At 39.3% G+C, this 17,615-nt stretch overlaps 1 protein-coding gene across 1 annotated transcript; it reads right to left on the reverse strand.

The window, feature by feature from the left end:
• Positions 1–3,612: 3,612 nt before the first annotated feature.
• On the reverse strand, positions 3,613–8,291 carry mnx2b (motor neuron and pancreas homeobox 2b). The gene is made up of 3 exons (XM_031846715.1): positions 7,560–8,291; positions 5,969–6,129; positions 3,613–4,885 (listed from the first exon to the last, which is right to left on the reverse strand). The coding sequence occupies exons 1-3, from the start codon at positions 7,972–7,974 to the stop codon at positions 4,475–4,477; spliced, it is 987 nt and encodes a 328-aa protein (XP_031702575.1). The 5' UTR covers positions 7,975–8,291; the 3' UTR covers positions 3,613–4,474.
• Positions 8,292–17,615: the final 9,324 nt, after the last annotated feature.

The following is a 17,615-nucleotide window of genomic DNA, read 5'->3' on the forward strand; positions in this document are numbered from 1 at the left end:
ATTTTAGGAAGCTTCATGAAAACCCAAAAGCTGCAGAAACCACAGAGCTTTTAGGAAACAGTAGACCAAATTGTGTCACCTTGACTGAAGTATTACCTGCACGGTCATATGTCGGTCTTTCGCTTATATATTTGATCTCTGTTAAAGATTTGAGTCAAATCAGGCGAAGTGTCTTCTTTTTTTTTTTGCCACAAGAGGGCAGACATGGACCATGTTCCTACTGCGAGACAACAATTCTATATTTTATATTAATTATGTATCCACACCCGCACATGGTAAACGTTAATGACAATATAGTCTGAGATGTTTGTGCAGAGCTGTGTCGGTACCATTTTTGATACAGGTCTACTGTCTTTTTTAAAGGTATTTTTCTATTCATGTTATATGTTGTCTCTTGTTTTAACCTGCACTAGTTTTGTTTAGATCTCATTTTGGTTTCATACACATTTAAGGAGCATTATTGGAGGGCTGAGACTTGAGATTTGAATTGCCAACGCCTGCTTCTGTAATCGTTGTTGCACATGATAAACAACTTGCAGCTGAGGCTTTCGATAGGTTTTGTGGATATTGTATTCTTTTATCTTTGGTGCACTTGTTTATGAAAAACCCTCAAATGAAATAAAAACCCTTTTTTTTTTTAAAGTCAAAAGACTTTGTTCATTCTTTATTTAAGATTGATTTGAATAACAGAGACTACAGTTGTAATGTTTTCGTGGTAAGATCCTTTTGCTCAACAGCAGATCTGAAGGTTACATTGGCACCAAGAAAGGCCACGAACATCATCACTTTGTCCACAATAATTGGTAAAACACCTGTAACAGACGTTTCCTTCAGCAGTTAATGACGCATGTGAATACACGCCACGCCTTTTCAATAAACTTTATTGGCAAAAAACGGTGTCTTTTTCCTGCTTTGGAACAGCGTTTTAAATCGGACAGATGTGGATTTATTGGGCTCCGTCACTCACTCCTTTACTCGCCCATTAGTTAAGTGACAGGACAGGGCCCGGGGAAAACCTGCACCAATACGTGTGATTGCGTTAAAAGATCGCACAATCTGTTCATATTTACGTAATGAGTCCGGCATTTTGTTGATTGATTAAAATACGGGGTGTAAATATGTTTAAGGGCACCGTGATTTACAATCCAACAAAGCACAAAAAAAATCCAACAAAGCACAAAAAAAATCCAACAAAGCACAAAAAGAGGCCGATTTATTTGTTCAACTATGAACATGCGAGTTTCTGGTAACCGCTCTGTTTGAGGGGCCGAGGTGACATCTCAGGGGCGAGCTGGGTGATGCAATAGACGGTGAAACATTTTTATAGAAAGACACAGGCTTCACTATGCATTATTGGTTAAAAAAAAGAAAGAGGCGGTGAGGCCGTCAGCACTTTAGTCGGGCTGGCTGTCGAGAAAACTGACAGCATTATCAGCAGTAACGCAATTTACGCAGGGAATTTTTAATCAACATGACTGGTGTATTCAGATTACATTAGAAGAGAAACGGAATCAATGACCTCCATATATTGCTGCGCTGCTTTATCAATTAGCTGTGATTTTTTGTTCTGAGGGGCCTGTGTCATAAAAACAAGACAAATGCTATTTGTCATGCAGCTGACAAGTCACACAACTAAATGAGCTCCTATTGATTCGCATGATTTTTCATCAGCCAAATTAAAAGCTGCAGTTTGACTGAGGTTCAGCCTGCAAGCTTGTTATGTATTCTATTCAGCCCCATTAAATCAAGTCTGAAAAAAGTTCAATGAAAACTCCTTTAAAGTCCTTTGAGTTAACTGGAAGCGTTAATGTGGTGAATTGAACAGAGCATTTGATGCTGCTGCTTCCGGCCTTAACCAGGTTGGTTAATTAAAAGTGTACAGTCACTTAAATTACTAAAAGTTTGAATTATTATGGTTATCCCAGAGCATTTCTAATTGTGTAATCTACATTTTCCCATCCTTCTGTATAGCTCTGAGGTTTCTTCACTGAAATAAACGAAAAAAGAATCTCATGCTTTATTTTGTTAGCTTGCTTGTCTCTATATTACTCAAACTGGGTCACAAATTGTAAGAGGAGTTAAGCAAAATTGTGAACTCATATATTCATATAACAGATTCTAAAATGTGATAGCACGTGTGTGATATGTGCACAAACTGTAGCGTAGAGAGCAATAACATGTTAATAAAATGGCAATATTTGGTCATCATTTTTAAATGTTGGCCAAATTCCCAGCCATCAAAATTTGTGACCTCATAAAAAAATAGATACTGTGGTGGCACTGTGTTTGGTAACAGATATCAATATAAAATATTCAATAAACTAAACACATTTTGCAGTGGCGATATAGTTAAAACAGAACATGATCCTCCAAATTCAACAACAAAATATGTTACCACTCATGGACTGCATAATATTGATTGTGTGGAAAAGAAGACAGAAACACAAATACAAATGAAATGTTAGTGATACACATATAGTCTTTAATGTAAGCAGGTGATCTTGCATTCAAAGTTAAAAGCATTTTATACTCAAATGATAGCACATCATCGTATTTGCCCAAATCTTCAGATAACAGAGCCATCAAACTACTAAACCACTGACCAATAAAAGTATCTCAGATTCCTTTTTATACAATACAGTTTTTAAAAAGTGCATCGACGTTTTTCTCTTTATTTTGTGACCATTCAGCTGAAATCAATGTCTAAGGACCCAATCGAGAAACCTTCATCTGACAGCTGCATTGACAGGAAACCTGTGAAAAGTGATACTTTTAATCGTTTAAGTGGAAGCTATCTAATAAAGTCTCTACATGATAACATTGAGACTCTTAACACTTTCTTGTTGTTTTTGAGCAGAACACATGCGCTAGTCTCCACTAAAAGTCCCATCAGTGTTTAAATGCACTTCCAATCATTACAGAGGGGTGTGAGTGTGTGTCCAGCCAGTTAAGAATGCATTTAATCACTATATAAACATGTGACATGTGGTCTGAGAAGGGGCCAAATGACACCATACTGCATGTCCTCCAATCTGCTCTTTAATCACAACCCTTACATGGGTGGCCATTAAAACGCCCCGTCACAGTTGCAGTTACACACACTCATCATGCTGTTGCACTTGGAAATTAAAATGGGCCTGTGTGACATCACCATCAGGCTTTTGATGGCTTTACTTCCTCTTCATTAACTTAATTATTTGGCCATCAGTAAACCCCACAGAGTAATTAATATCTGAGAGCTTTTGTAATAAATTTTAAGTAACTGAGAATTGCTTTCGCTTTGCTTTGCTGTACCAGAGGCAGCGCGGTGGCTGTGAACGAAAACGAAAGAAGTTGAAGGAGATGTGGACACAAGGAGTTTTTCTTCTGTTATGTCGGATATAACCTTTGTGGTATTCCTTTCTTTTGATCGAGTCACAAGTTTTGTCTTAATAGGACTTTTTATGTCTGTCTGTCGGTCCACTTTGGTCCAGATTGAAATACCTCCACATCTATTGGATGGATTGCCATGAAATGTTGTTTAGACATTTATGGTCCCCAGAGGATGAATCCCAATGACTCTGGTGGTCCTCTGACTTGTCATTTAGCTCCATCAGACAAAAATGTATTTGGTTTATCACTAAATACCTGCAGAACTTGAGATTCCAGCCTCAACTGCACTTTGTGTGTAGTGCTAATTAAGATGCCAAGATGGTGAACATTATACTTGCTAAACATAAGCATGTTAGCATTAATGATACGCTAATCTGGAACATGGATCAACAATGCAGACTTTTTTCAGTTCTTTTTTTAAATTTTGCTCTATTTTTTTGTATTTCACAGTTACACCACAAACACGTTTCAGATAAATACATGTGCGATTCATCTTTGCAATCATTTAAATAAATTAAGTTAATTTACACGTAAGTGACACGCAGAAATTCATGAACATCACCGTGAACAAAACAATCCCACCAATATTTACACATTAAATGCACAAACGTAAATGAAGATGTTCTGCAGTGTTTTCCCCCAAAACATCTGGAGCAGCAGATGTTCTTGAGCTTGTGTTGTTTCTTCAGTCCCAACATCACACAGCTTGTCTAAGTTTTTTTAATTTGTTTGTCGTCATGATGCAGTGGAGGCTGCACCTAGGCTTCTGTGCATCCTGTACGCATACACTGTACGCATCCTTCAGTCGTGTGTGTTCACTGGGTGGAGCTCCAGCTGTCAGTGGATGGAGCAAACACAAGGTGACCAGAAGGTGATTGGCATGAAAACAGCAACATTTTGGGAGGAAATGAGAACCTTTTTTTCTTTTCTTGGCATGCTACGAAATGTATACAGTATAGAGAAGATTTTATTCACAGATGGTTTTATAAAGTATATTTGTGGCTTTTGTCTGGAAACTGCAGTGACCACAAACACAGACATGTCCCAGTGTAATGTGTCTGTAATTCTCTGGAAACCAAACTGGTGTTTCCTGAGTGTCTGCTCACAGTCCTGCCCCGATCTTCCTGTCACCTCCTCCTACTTGCACCCCCTCCAGCTCCTCATCAGAGAAAGGGCTGTGGGGATTGTAGTCAACATCGGTGCTGCGCTGCAAGAAGTCTGTGGCTCGCGGCGTCCCAACAGGAAAAGCATGCTGGGCGTCCTCCTCAAATTCCTCCTCCTCCTCGTCCTCCTCCTCGTCCTCCTCCTCTTCCTCCTCTTCTCCATCCTCCTGATCAAGATCTATCCCCCTGTCGTCTGGATTCGCAGCTTGTCGGCTCTCATTTGATTTGTCTGTGGCTGTTTTTCCTCCACTGCGTTGCTTTGCCTCAGACTGGGCCGAGGCGGAGGCCTGCTCCTTCGCCTTTCGGCTGCGTTTCCACTTCATCCTCCGATTTTGGAACCAGATCTTGACCTGCCGAGAGATGACAGAGCAAAGAAAATGTGTTCACAAGATGGTCCAAAATATAATTTTTTATTGAAGAGCAAATTACAAATTTTCTTCTGCAGAACTTCTAATACAACTCAAAAATCATTTCATAAATAAATAAGAATATATATACACAAACACAACTCTTTATCTTTGCTCTTACACCTTACCTTTAAACTACATACTTGTAGTTGATCAATGTTGTTAATCAAATATACTCTAATCATATAATTCATCAATTCTACCAGAATTATGAAAGAATATTTAAATAAAAATAGAAACAAAAAACACAATTTAAATCTTACATCGAAAGCCTAATGCATTAAAGTCTTCGTTCAGTTCTTGGAGAAATTAACTCAGTTCAGACATTACAATATCACCACAATAATAATGAAAAACATCCAGTAATGTGTCCTAATGTGTTGTACAATCTGCATCTCTGCATGTCATATTTGCCCGTAATTTCAAATAAACTCCTCTTCGTTGAATTACATAACGGGACATTTTAGCATGTCAGTCACAATTTGTTGAACAATTAATAACTGTTTCAAGAATGAAAGTATATTAATTCAACAGTTCACAGTGACACATTACACACAGCTATGGGTTTGTTTAACTTTACTCTTTTTTTATGCTTTCAGACAGCTGATGGTTTGTTTTTTTTAGGATGCAAACGTTTCATACGATTGTATTGGAAATGTTATTTGACATTTTATAATCAAATATCTGTTGTTATTTTTCTGATTTTGCTTCATATCGCGACCAGGGCACTGCTGAAAAAGAGATCTCTCAATCACTTAGGCTTATAAATAAAACAACTAAATTCATCAAAAGCCTGTTACGCACAGGAGTCATTCGAATAACATGGCAGCTCTTTCTTAAGTCTGTTAAAGTCTGTTTTGAGACTGGATGAGAGCTGAACAAGAATGTTTTGTCTTAAGTTCAGTAAACTTTGAGGAGTATTCAATGGGATGAGTCCTCCCCTCATTCTTGTTTCTGAGAATTATTCTTTTTAACCATGAAATGAATCTGATGGCTGGTGAAGTGGACTGGTATCTCTTCCTGTACCTGTGTTTCAGTCAGCATGAGTGAGGTGGCCACTTCAAAGCGTTTGGGTCTGGAAAGGTATTTGTTGAGCTTGAACTGGTTCTCCAGCTCCAGCAGCTGCTGACTGGTGAAGGCGGTGCGAGGCCTCCGGCACTTCCCCAACAGACCAGACTGAGGGCCCGCTGCAGGAGGAAGAGCAAAGCTATCAGTTTTTGGCTTCACCTGACAGATTCAATGAATAGTTTCAATGTGTTATTGATTTTATGACAACTTATTTGATATCAGAGATTCATGGGCTATTTTTAGGTTCAACACACAATGTCTGAATATTTCTGTTTTGATAATTCAACTCAAATGTATTTTGAAATATCTGCCCTTTAAAGAAGATTCAAGTCTTAAATTAAATATGTTGCCATTAACTGCCAGTCTTATTTATTTAATACCAAGGACATGGAAGTTCAATATAATGCTGTGACTTAGGAACAGGCACACATATGCCCGCACTCTCTCGCCATCATTAACTATAATAGCTTTACTCCAGTTTATTGTTGACGCGGGGACACGGCAGAAGCGGGCGCAGAGGCCATAAAAACACAGGCATGCCATTAAGTTAATGAAAATTCAATGAAGGCTTTTGGGATTTTATTGATGAACTACAGAACGTTTTAGGTGTTTGTTTATAGTTTCTTCGTCACACAAAGACAGTTTTCATCATGTTGGCGTTTATAGAGAAATAAACGGGCCAAAATTCAAATATGACATATACGCAGTCAACAGAGGCCAGTAGCTACTGTTCAGGACGATTTGGCTATTATTACCACAAAATATATGAAAACCATAGCCCAACCTTGAATAAAATAGCTTACAAAGCCTGACTTGGATAACAAAAATAAAATGCAAAGTAAAATTATTCTACCTGTGAAATGAATAAGGACAAAGAGCGTTTTCCCTTTGAATAATAAAAAACAAAAGTTTAAACTGCCTGTTTCTGTGTCTCATCTTAGACTGCATCGACATTTTTTTGTCCAAAATCCTGATGCATAAAAGGACAAATTTTCCGTGGCAGACTTAAGTGATATAATTTGAATACCGAATTGAGTATTATTTTTATAAAGGAAATAAGACAACAAACAAACAAATAAACAAGCAAAAACGAGCTATAACGTATGCTAAAAAATAATTAAGCCTGCCATCTGTAATAATTGCATATATTAGCCTAATATTATGAATAATCCAAACATAACATAAATAGTTTAGTCAAAAATCAGTTTCATTTGACAGTCAGTGTTTGTGTTCAATGAGTTTACAACACCTGAGCGGCTCTTCAGAGGTCAAACCATCTGATTAAAAGCTGTAAAACCCGATAACGGAAAACGATTCAGAGTGACACACATGTGAGTTTGTGTTTGAAGAAGTTAAATAACAAAAACTTTTTTATCTCTCAGTTTATTTGGCTTTTGAGTCCGGATATTCTGGACATATACAATAATATAATTTGATCACATATTCTTGCTTTTTTAAATATAAAACTTTATTTCATATTGTCAGCATAGGCCTGAAGTATCAAAAGAAAACATCGGAATCACTCACGTATAGGTCAATATATACTTACTGGTGTAATCTGGCAGTCGTGGCATCATGATCCCTGCGCGGAACCAGTGCTCCAGGGGCAGAGATCCCGCCATAGCAGCCGCCTTCAGGTGATCCGGGTAGGTATGTGTTAGTTGTGTGAAGCCGGTGTATGCGAACGCGGGGTGCTGAGCACCCAACGCGGATAACGGGTACATGGGTGCGTGATACATGCCGGAAATTGAAGCAAGTCCTGGATGAGGGAGATTTAGAACACCCGGTTTGTGGATTAATCCTTGAAATTGTGCGGACCGTGGAGACGGGGTGTCCGCGCGGCGGCAGGAGACCGGGCTGCCTGCGGGGCTGTCGCTGCTCAGACCTGGGGAGAGGTCTCGGCTCACGCGGTTGGTCTCATCGGCCAGCAGGGCGTCAATTCTGAAGTTTTTGGATTTTTCCATGACGGCTTCACTCAAAAAAACGAACAAACGTGTCAAGCTTTGGCGGGTGCGCACCTGTGCCGTGCGTCAGCGGGCGGACAGCGGAGCCTCTTCCACTCACAAACTCACGTGTTCTCCTTTTCTTTTCATGAACGTTCAGGCTGGACGGAACACCACAAGATATGCTATGCAAAAGTGAACATTAATACATGCTCAATTTGTATGTTATCGACTTAAAAAAAACACTTTTTGTCGGACTAACTGACTGACGTTTGCATGCGCATTCCTCCATCTATTTCCTTGAACTGTACCTGCATATGTCACTCTGCGACATACAGGCTACTTACTGTACGTCTGTCCTGGTGTTTACCACTAACTTCACAAAGAGGCATGTGTCTCACTCCATCAGCCGTCCCTCTCTACCCCTGCATGGCGCTGTGAGCTGGGATTGGCTGGACGCAGAGCTGCTCTGACGGGCCTCTAATCAGCTAATTACTCGCTCGTTTCTCCCCCCAGAAAGCATTCAGAGTGAGGTAATGTCCAACCCTTGTCCCGCCTGCAAACACCTTCAACTGCATCAAAGCGCGGAGGTACATTAGAAGATTAGGCGATTGTATTTCCAGTATCTATCTGCCAGCTCCTCATACTCACCACAGATTGCAACTACCTTGCAATAAACAAAGAATTATATCCACCGCTTTGATTGTCCAAACTAATTATTAGTGCTGCAAACATCCTCCACAACTTAGCAACGTTTATCAGCAGCCTTGATATTTCTGATTGGGTAGAGTTAAAAGAAAAAACAACAAAAAAAGCTTTGTGTCCAGTTCAGTATTTAAATCATTAATATTAATGGCTTGCTTCGTTCTCATACTCAGGCCATACCAATGCCATTAAAGTTTACGACCAGGAATTGCACACAAACCATATAAAAGTGTAATGACTTGGCAGAAGAGGCTATAAGTTAATTGGCCTTCTGCTTTAGGTGAACTAATGCCATTTTAAGACCTGAAAAGCAGAGGTGCATCAGTTGAAGTGAAGTCTGTCGATTCTTTTCAATATGGCTGCGTGTCTGCAAGCTCTGTCTGTTACTTCACTGACAAAAATAAAACCTAAAATAATAACAGGCTATAGCAAGATAAAAACCTTAGTGCTGCAGACACAATCAGTGTGTCAAGTTATGAATTAAGATAATGCTTCTTATTTGAGACTTTAAATTACCATTTTATATTGAGAATCTGCATGTTGATGCAAACATGATGCTCAACATTGATTCAACTTCATGTGAAAGAAGATAGTGAAGCTGACAGTGAGGGCCAGTCAAGTCCCCCCAACAACCCACAAAATAAAAGCCGCTATGATTGTTTATTGTCCAGTTTTTTCATTAGTTGTTTCCTCAGTAAAATATTGTATTTTCTAAATTGTAGATTTCTTCTGGTGGGGGAATACAGAATCTTTTTTTCTTTGTATTATTTACCTATCTGTTAACCTAAAAGTAATCACATCTGAATGTGCTCAGTATGTGGAAGCTTACACTTTCCATGTCTATATTTTAAGTAGTCAAATGTAACTAGATTTACCAAGCGGTTGTCTGATTTTGCTGACCATGTTGCAGTTCATGTCATCTCTTCATCAATTTATCCTATTAGACATTTGTGAGAAATTCTTATGATTAGAAAATGAATTCTTGAGTTATGGCCCAAAAACATGAGGCCACAGTGCCCTTTCACCACCAAATTCTAATCAGTTCGTCCTTGAGTTGAAGTGGGCGTTTGTACGAAATTTGAAGACATTTGCCGAAGGTGTTCCTGAGATACACGCAATGAGGCGGTCATGAGGTCACAATGACCTTGACCTTTGACCTCCTAAATCTGATCAGTTCCTCCCGAGCGGCGAACCTCAGTGTCTGAAAAGTGAAGCCACTGCCGAAGTGCCTCAAACTATCATTATATTTTAATGGCCATCAGGGGGTCTCTAATGTCCTCGTATGTCAAAAAGAAGCCTGTTGTAGAGAAGTCTATAGGAAAATGACTCTACTTCTCACTTGATTTATTACTTTAGTTAACTTTGTAAACATGATTTTATGGTCCACTATAGTTTCAAGTCTTCTACGTACAGCACAATGTTTATTTAGTAAATTAAGGTTTTTTTCTACATGCAGAAATGGCAGATTCACTGTTACCAGTTTGTTTGGTTTTATTCGTCTTCTATGGCAAACACAATATCTGCTAATTTTGGACTCTTGCTCAGACAAAACAAAACATTACAAGGTGATGGGCAATTTTCCATATTTACTGAGTTTTAAGGGATCGCATGTTTAATCAAGAACTTATTCAAATTAATATAATGAAAATGATCGTTAGTTGCAGCCCTGCAGACATTATTCAGTAAATTGAATTGCCTCCAGAAATAAAAGTCTAGTCTTGAACACATTCATTTCAGGAGTTTTCACCAGTTTAAATGGCTTCATCGGCTCTTCACTTGAAACACCTTCAATAACAAGCAGCCAGTGCAGATGTCACAATGTTACAGCTTAATCCAAACTCCAGCCTCCACCCAAAACGCCTCTAAATCGCGTGTCTCAGGAAACTGAAATCCATTCTGCAGAAATGAATGAAACACTAGCCTACATGGGACGGGAGAAGACCCCAACTCATGATATGTAATTGGCTGGCGCACGCGTACGTGTGCGCGCGCGCGTAGTTGACCTCCAGAAAATTGGAGCGGTCTGGCAGGTCCGCCCACCTATCTCTCTCTCTCTCTCTCTCTCTCTCTCTCTCTCTCTCTCTCTCTCTCCTTCACCAGTGTGGCTCTGTGTCGCTCGCCCTCTGCTCTCTATCAGGCAGATTACCGCCTGTCTCCGGCGCTGATATAGAGGTAATTTGCTCCAGGGAAATCAGTGCTGCTTTCTGCCTGTTTCTCTCAACCTCGTCCACCTCCAAAGGCTCGTTCCCTTGCTTTTATGATTTGAAAGTAATTTAAATAGCCAGGCCACGGGTAAATCCGTCACCCGGGCCTGTTGACAGAGGCGCGCAAATTAAATTGAATCGGTGCCCTGAAACTGCGCTCAGCTGAGCAGCGGTTCGCACACTGTGGCTCTCCTTGAAGACATCAGATGGTGCTGCTGCATGTGTGCATATAAGCCACGATAGACAATATAAGTTAGTTTTGTCTTAAGGTCTGTCAAAATGTGCCAACAAAGGCCTTAAATGCTTTGAAAATGTTTTTTAGGTCAGAAAACCAGAACATTTCGGTTTCCAGGATGATTTCGAACTTTAAATGATTCAGACTGATAAAGCAAGCAAGCAAACAAGTTTGATTAAAAAATAATAAATGAATAAAAGCAGTTTTATTGACAAACAATTTAAGACCAGTTTGGGGGCTGCAGGGTAAATACTTCTTGTTGGTCCCTTACGAGGAAATCAAACTAAACACAGCTTTATGTAGGAAATACATAATGTAAATAAAAGAGAAACTAAAATAATTAGGCTGAATTTTAAACAAGGCCCCTCTTAAAGACAGCGCCAAACAATTACATAATGGGAATTCCTGTCTTTAGTTGATAATGAAATTCAGTGTTGCAAAGCCCTACATACATTTTCAATTAAACAAATTGCAACTTAACTGACATGCAGTTAACCCAGGGATTTTGGGGGGTCCTGGGAGGGCTGAGACTTCCTTGGTAATCCACTAACAGTCACCTTCCCGCGTGGTACAGGTGCATTAAGTTTCCTAATGAGTTTGCTGGTACAATAAAACCCTTACTCTGTGTATGGACATCATCGAACTTGATTGCCCTTCAAAATTTAAAATGACAACTGAGATACTTAACTCAGGTTTTCAAGATATATGTACAGTAGTGTGACATTCCAAAGATATCTAAGTCAAGCATTTTTAGTCAGCGGTACGCCAGTGTCATCAGGTAAAATCTTAATTTGCCTAATAAGTTTTACGACCATTGGGTTTTGCTTCACACCTATAAATGTATTTATTGATCCATTAGGGAAAAACCTTTTAGAGGTCAGGGTCAGCCACAGTCCAGCACGATGAGACCAGCACGATTTACTGTGTTGCTGCCGACACTTTAGCAATGTGGAGTCAAAATCAGCAGCAATCGAAAGACGTACCAGAAGAAAGTTGTATTCATCTTAACAGTCACTTCTGAATAAACTCTCACTCCCTTCTTTCACACATGTCCTCACATGCACTTGGCCTCTTGAACCCTTTGCAGTCTTCACACCGTGAGAAGACAACGGGTTCAAAGAGACCGCCGGCCCCTTGACGTCGCACTACAAAGCCAGAGTTTATCGACGAGTTATGTCTCAGTAAACTTAGCAGCCAACAGGAGTTTACTGAAACATTAAAGAGCTTATCAGCAATTACAGGCATATTTTTCAATCATTACCACAGCCCTGAGACAGCCTGCCCTGCATGCCCTTAAAGTAATCCCTGTGTGCTTTTGTGCTCTCTGTCGTTGTCAGCACATTATCGACTCCCACTGGGTCACTGATCCTCGCTGGTTTATTTAAACCTACTGATAAGACCCTTCACCCTGTTGATGAGTGAGACTAAAGAAAGTTCGGGAGCTTCTAGATTGTCACTCCGATAAAATGGCTGAACTAAAAACATGTCAACACAGTGCAACGGACCACGAAAGACATTGACATGTTAATTCATCCCGATTCAACTTGCTCCTATATGTGCACATTCCTGTATCTGTTCTTCCTTCAGGTCTGTTGTGAGACATGCAGCTTTCAGGGACACTGTCCACTAGCACCAGTTTTCCCACAGGGTCTGGAGTACAACATCCGGACATGATAAATGATTGGGGGGCACAATGGGCTTTCTGTGCATTGAAAATCAGCGTTCCGTCCCCCTGGTAAAGAGACTAACTCCCACAGAGTTAAAGGTATATAATAAATCAGCTCACTTTCTGCCAGACCTTGAGACCAAAATTAATGTTGTCTCATTAAGGAGATAGAGGTAATTTATTAGCATGCTACTCTTCTCTGCTTCCGTACACTGTCCCCATCATTTATTTACCAATATTGAGCTTTGCCATATGACATCCAGCCCACTGGATGTGAATCTCCTTCTGTCTGTCTTTGCTACTTTGGCCTCTTGGTGCTGGTGGAGACAAAATTAAGTTGTCTGCTCAGCCTAGAATCATGCATTTTTCTCTACTCAAATCTTCTTTTTGTAAAATGGATTAGTTAATTTCCCAGTTGTGCAGGAGGAGCTACTAAATAATAAAGATATGTTTTATAGATCAAAAACAATGACTAAGCACATTTTCACAATGCCCCCGATGAATACAACCCTGATGTATTTTTTCAGTTATCCAGATGCAACAAACTGCAAAATTTGTGTTTATGGAAAACTGCTTAAAAAAAAAATAATCCATGGAGCTGAAAAAGCTTGGCCCAACAGCAAACCCGACTATATCATATTGTTCAGGTACAGTAAAAAACACTCACATCAGCCTCCGAGTTGTAATTCAGAGATATGTGATCGTATCTCCCACTTGAGTTAACGGTTGACATTTTATCTAAATTTAATAAAAATACAATATTAAAACTAATATAATCTATTCAGCTTATTTTAAAGTAGCTTCCGTTTGTTTGCATCTGATTTCACGTATTAACGAACCACTCCAAATACATAACATAATAAAAGTAGGTAATTAAGCCTATTTATCTCGTGTGACTACAATGCTAGCAGTGGGGGTAACCATCTTGGAATAACGCCCGGCAGTTGGAATAACGGGAGGTTTTCCGGTTTTGCCCATTCTGGCTACATTGCGTTGCCCATCCAACGAGCATGGATGAAGTCCTTGGAAAGTTACCCAGAGCAGTCAGAACTTTCATGCCCTTTGTCATGATACCGATGTTGTCAGGACCCTCTGATGTGTCATGATGTTGTAGATTTTCATCCGTTCTACAACAAGGTCCTGCAACACACTTCATCACCACCCTGAAATAGCAAGAACATTTCAGACTGTACAGCTAACAAGAAGGTCCCTCCCAAACAGAGCTGTGCAGGAATGAGTCCTAAAACACAAAAATATGTTTGTGCACTTACAAGTAAATTGTTTTTTTAATGGGTTTGAAATAAAGTCTGTGGTTAACACAAGCTTAAGATACTTCAACATTTTGTTCTACATAAATATACATGTATATATTTATATATGTAAACATCTGAACATTCTAAACTTATCTAATAAAGTGGCCACTGAGTGCTAAACCGTGCAGTTATTTCACACTCTTTTTGTGGAGAGAATCTCAGGCTAACATTACCTCCTGTAGATGAAAGTAGAGCAGGATAGCCTGCGACCTCAGACCCATGGTTCTGCTCTCGAAGGGGAGAAGGTCCAGCAGCCTGGGAGTGAATTCATCCAGCTTGGACATTAACTTTGATTCAAGGTGCACCGTTGTGATTCTGAAACTCATACTGCATCTGAAAAGCATAAAGCCTCAAATTGAATGAGTGTTCATAATTTTATATCATTTTATAAGACCTCCGGTCACAAAAGCAGCTCGGTGTAATCAGTCAGCATGAGCTGCAACCACCGTTTCAAAGCATACTGTGCATACACTGAAGTAGGGCGGTAATTCCATCTGAATCTCCTTCTGTGGCCTCTTGTACTGAGAACAGAGACATGAAAGTGAACGTTAACAAGACAAAACCTACAGAGAACAGAATGTACGCAAGCTGAAAATGATGCTGCTTTTCAACAACAAGATACTTGAGTAAAAATTGTACTTGAGAAAATGAAATGCACTGATTGTAACTTGTAACTACAGTTGTACTTGTTCATACATTTGTGCATTCAAATAATGAGGCCTATTTGCTCGGTAATTTGCTAGCTAACAATAGCTTGTTAAGGCGGAAGCTCGGGCTGAGGCAGGATAATTGGTCAAATTAAATTGGCTGGTATCTTAAAAGGGCACTTTACACAGTATTGTAACATGAAATGACGACATTGAGTCGACCACTTTTGCAGTCCTTGGTACGTTTTTAGTAGAATCAAAGACAATGCAGACTGACTGACTTTGAATCACTTAGTTTTGATTTACAGCGCAGTAAAGTTGGCATGTTTGGCAGCTTAAAGAGGGCAAAACTATATGTTCAACTGCAGCAGCAACTTGGTTATAAACTGTTTTTTACCTAATAATAGTTAAACATGTCTTAGCTTTGGGAGAACAGCAGCCCCCTGTCCCTGATGGTGGCAGATGATTGCTGATTGATGTCCATGTGGTGCAAAATACCGTGGGTTGATGTGTAAGCTGATTAAAATCAAAGACCTCTCAATGAGTAAAATGAATACATTTTCTGCATCTTTTACGTTCCTGGTGAAATACAAATAGATTCTACTTAGAGATTTGCAGCTGATTTTATTTAAACAAAACTGAGTCAAATCTAATTAATATATCAATGACATTTGTTGTATTCAACTCAATTGAAATCAAAACTACACAGTCTTTTTTATTATGTTTTGGTTACTAGTTTATATTTATTAAATATTAGTTAAGCCGAATCACAGTTTTTACAGTATAGCTTCAATATGATCTAAGCTAATCAATGGCAGTTTAATAAAGCGGACACTTCTGATAAACCACAATAGAGGCAGAACAAATAAAACAGCGATGGGTTCAGAGTCTGCTTCACATCTAAATTGGGGAATTCCAACCTTGCGACTTTCCAATCTCTTTCCCACCTGTTTATTTATTTTTTTCCACACTGGAAACAAAAGCTTCCTTTCAACAATATGCAATCCAGTGTGAGTTTTATGACCATTTAATGGGTCCTTCCATCTAACAGCCCAGTGTTTTACTATCACCCATACAAGGGCCCCATTGTGCATAGACATGGGAGATAGGAGATAAATACACCTTATCTGCCACAACAAGAAATCATTACTTTCACCCTGCTACCTCACTGTGCCTCTCCACCATGCATTATCTGGCCACTTATGAGGATATTCAAAGCCATCAAGTGCTTTGAAGATCTACGCCAGTTGGATGTTTGCTCTCTCTGTTTCTCCCTAATGCAGATCAACTCAGTTTCAGCTGTAGAAAGTGAATATAATGTCTTTTAGCCATACTGTGCTCCCTAAAATGACAATTAAATCTGCATGTAATTGCTACTTTGGGGATGAGGTTTTCCGCTGTGAGGAAATTGCCCATAGCCATTAGCACTCAGGTAATGTCTTCTTATTGCCCAATTTACCTGTAGACACTACCCAAAGGTTACTGAGTGGAGAAAGATATTGATAGCAAGATACAGGCAGGTTTATTTTTTAAGTTAAAGAAATTCTTCCTTTTGCAGTAAATGTATAAACAAAATATCACGATGTTTTCAGATGGTCCACAAAGTGTTTTGGTTATTTTGCATTGCCTTGGTTTGACCAGCAGTCAACTGATTAATACTGCTGCTTTCAAACAGGAGATGTTGCGGAGAAAATGATCTGTTTTAGGCATGCTAGCGGCAAATTGGACAGCCATAACATTTTGGACAGACATGTATGGTCTCCGGAGGATGAATCCTAATGACTTTGGAGATTTGACTTTTCCGCGTCATCATGAGGTTCACATTTGTGGTTTTAAGTGTCAACGTCTCTACAACTATTGGATGGATTATCATGAGATAACAGTGGAAATATAATTTTACCTTTTTAAATAAAAAGGTGGTTGTTGATGCATTATTCTGTTGTGGATCGAGTATAAAACATATTTTAAATAACATTTAAATAATACAAATATGTATGGTGTCCTGATGTGACCGTGTGCCTTCACCTCAAACATAAGTGACACAAGAGGGTGGAGCTAAATACAACCGAACTCTGAAGACACAATTATCTTTCGCATTGGCTTCACTTTTCAGACCCGGAAGGTTGCTGCCTAGCTTAATATAACTGGGAAATCATTGCTACAGAGAATAACATAAAATATAATATTTTATAAAAACAATGGTTGTAAATCAGTGGCACGTCTACAAGTGAGAGTAAGGCTGCACGTCCCCAGTTGCAGTTGCCTGGTCTCTGTTATGTAAATCCAGTGTTTTCTTATTTTGTTTGAATAGAATCTCGTTGTCCTTTTGTGTGCACAGAGCACTAACTAATCCACAGTCAAGTAAAGAATATAAAAACCAATGAGAAACTGCTGAAGAGAAAGTACTGACAGCTGCTGATTGCTGGGTCAGACAGGAAGGACATCTATGATGCATCAATAGTAACATTTTCAATAAACACATTTTAGGAATCTTAAGATTTTTCTGTCACTTTAAGGACTGTATGAAGGACCATGCAGATTAGAAAACAAATTCAATCACACATCCGGCTAATCTTTTCAGCAAATGACTCTCTTTGGGTAATGCTAGTATAGTGCCACCTCCCATCAGGTAATTTCTCTTTCTAATGCAGTCAATATTCCCCAAAAAAAAAATTTAATGAATTGATCAGTCACTTGACTTTGTCAATAGACTAATGGAGCGCTCCTAAAATCTGTCAATCTATGAAACTGTGGCAGAATTAAATCACAGCATTGAGGTGTATTTTAATGGCTCTCAATTGATCAAAACGTCGTCAGGTGTGACAAAGTCCCGTCAGTCCAGTTCCTTCGGCAACAGAGCTCTGATGAAGTGACAGAACAGTCAAAATACCC

Source organism: Anarrhichthys ocellatus, unplaced genomic scaffold (assembly GCF_004355925.1).
Source record: "Anarrhichthys ocellatus isolate YVR2014 unplaced genomic scaffold, GSC_Weel_1.0 scaffold6, whole genome shotgun sequence".
NCBI lineage: Eukaryota > Metazoa > Chordata > Actinopteri > Perciformes > Anarhichadidae > Anarrhichthys > Anarrhichthys ocellatus.

Coding starts and splice junctions, on each gene's coding strand:
- mnx2b (XM_031846715.1), bottom strand. CDS start 7,974: ATGGAAAAATCCAAAAACTTCAGAATTGACGCCCTGCTGGCCGATGAG. Junction 6,130..7,559: donor ACGACTGCCAGATTACACCA/GTAAGTATATAT, acceptor TTCCTCCTGCAG/CGGGCCCTCAGTCTGGTCTG. Junction 4,886..5,968: donor TCATGCTGACTGAAACACAG/GTACAGGAAGAG, acceptor ATCTCTCGGCAG/GTCAAGATCTGGTTCCAAAA.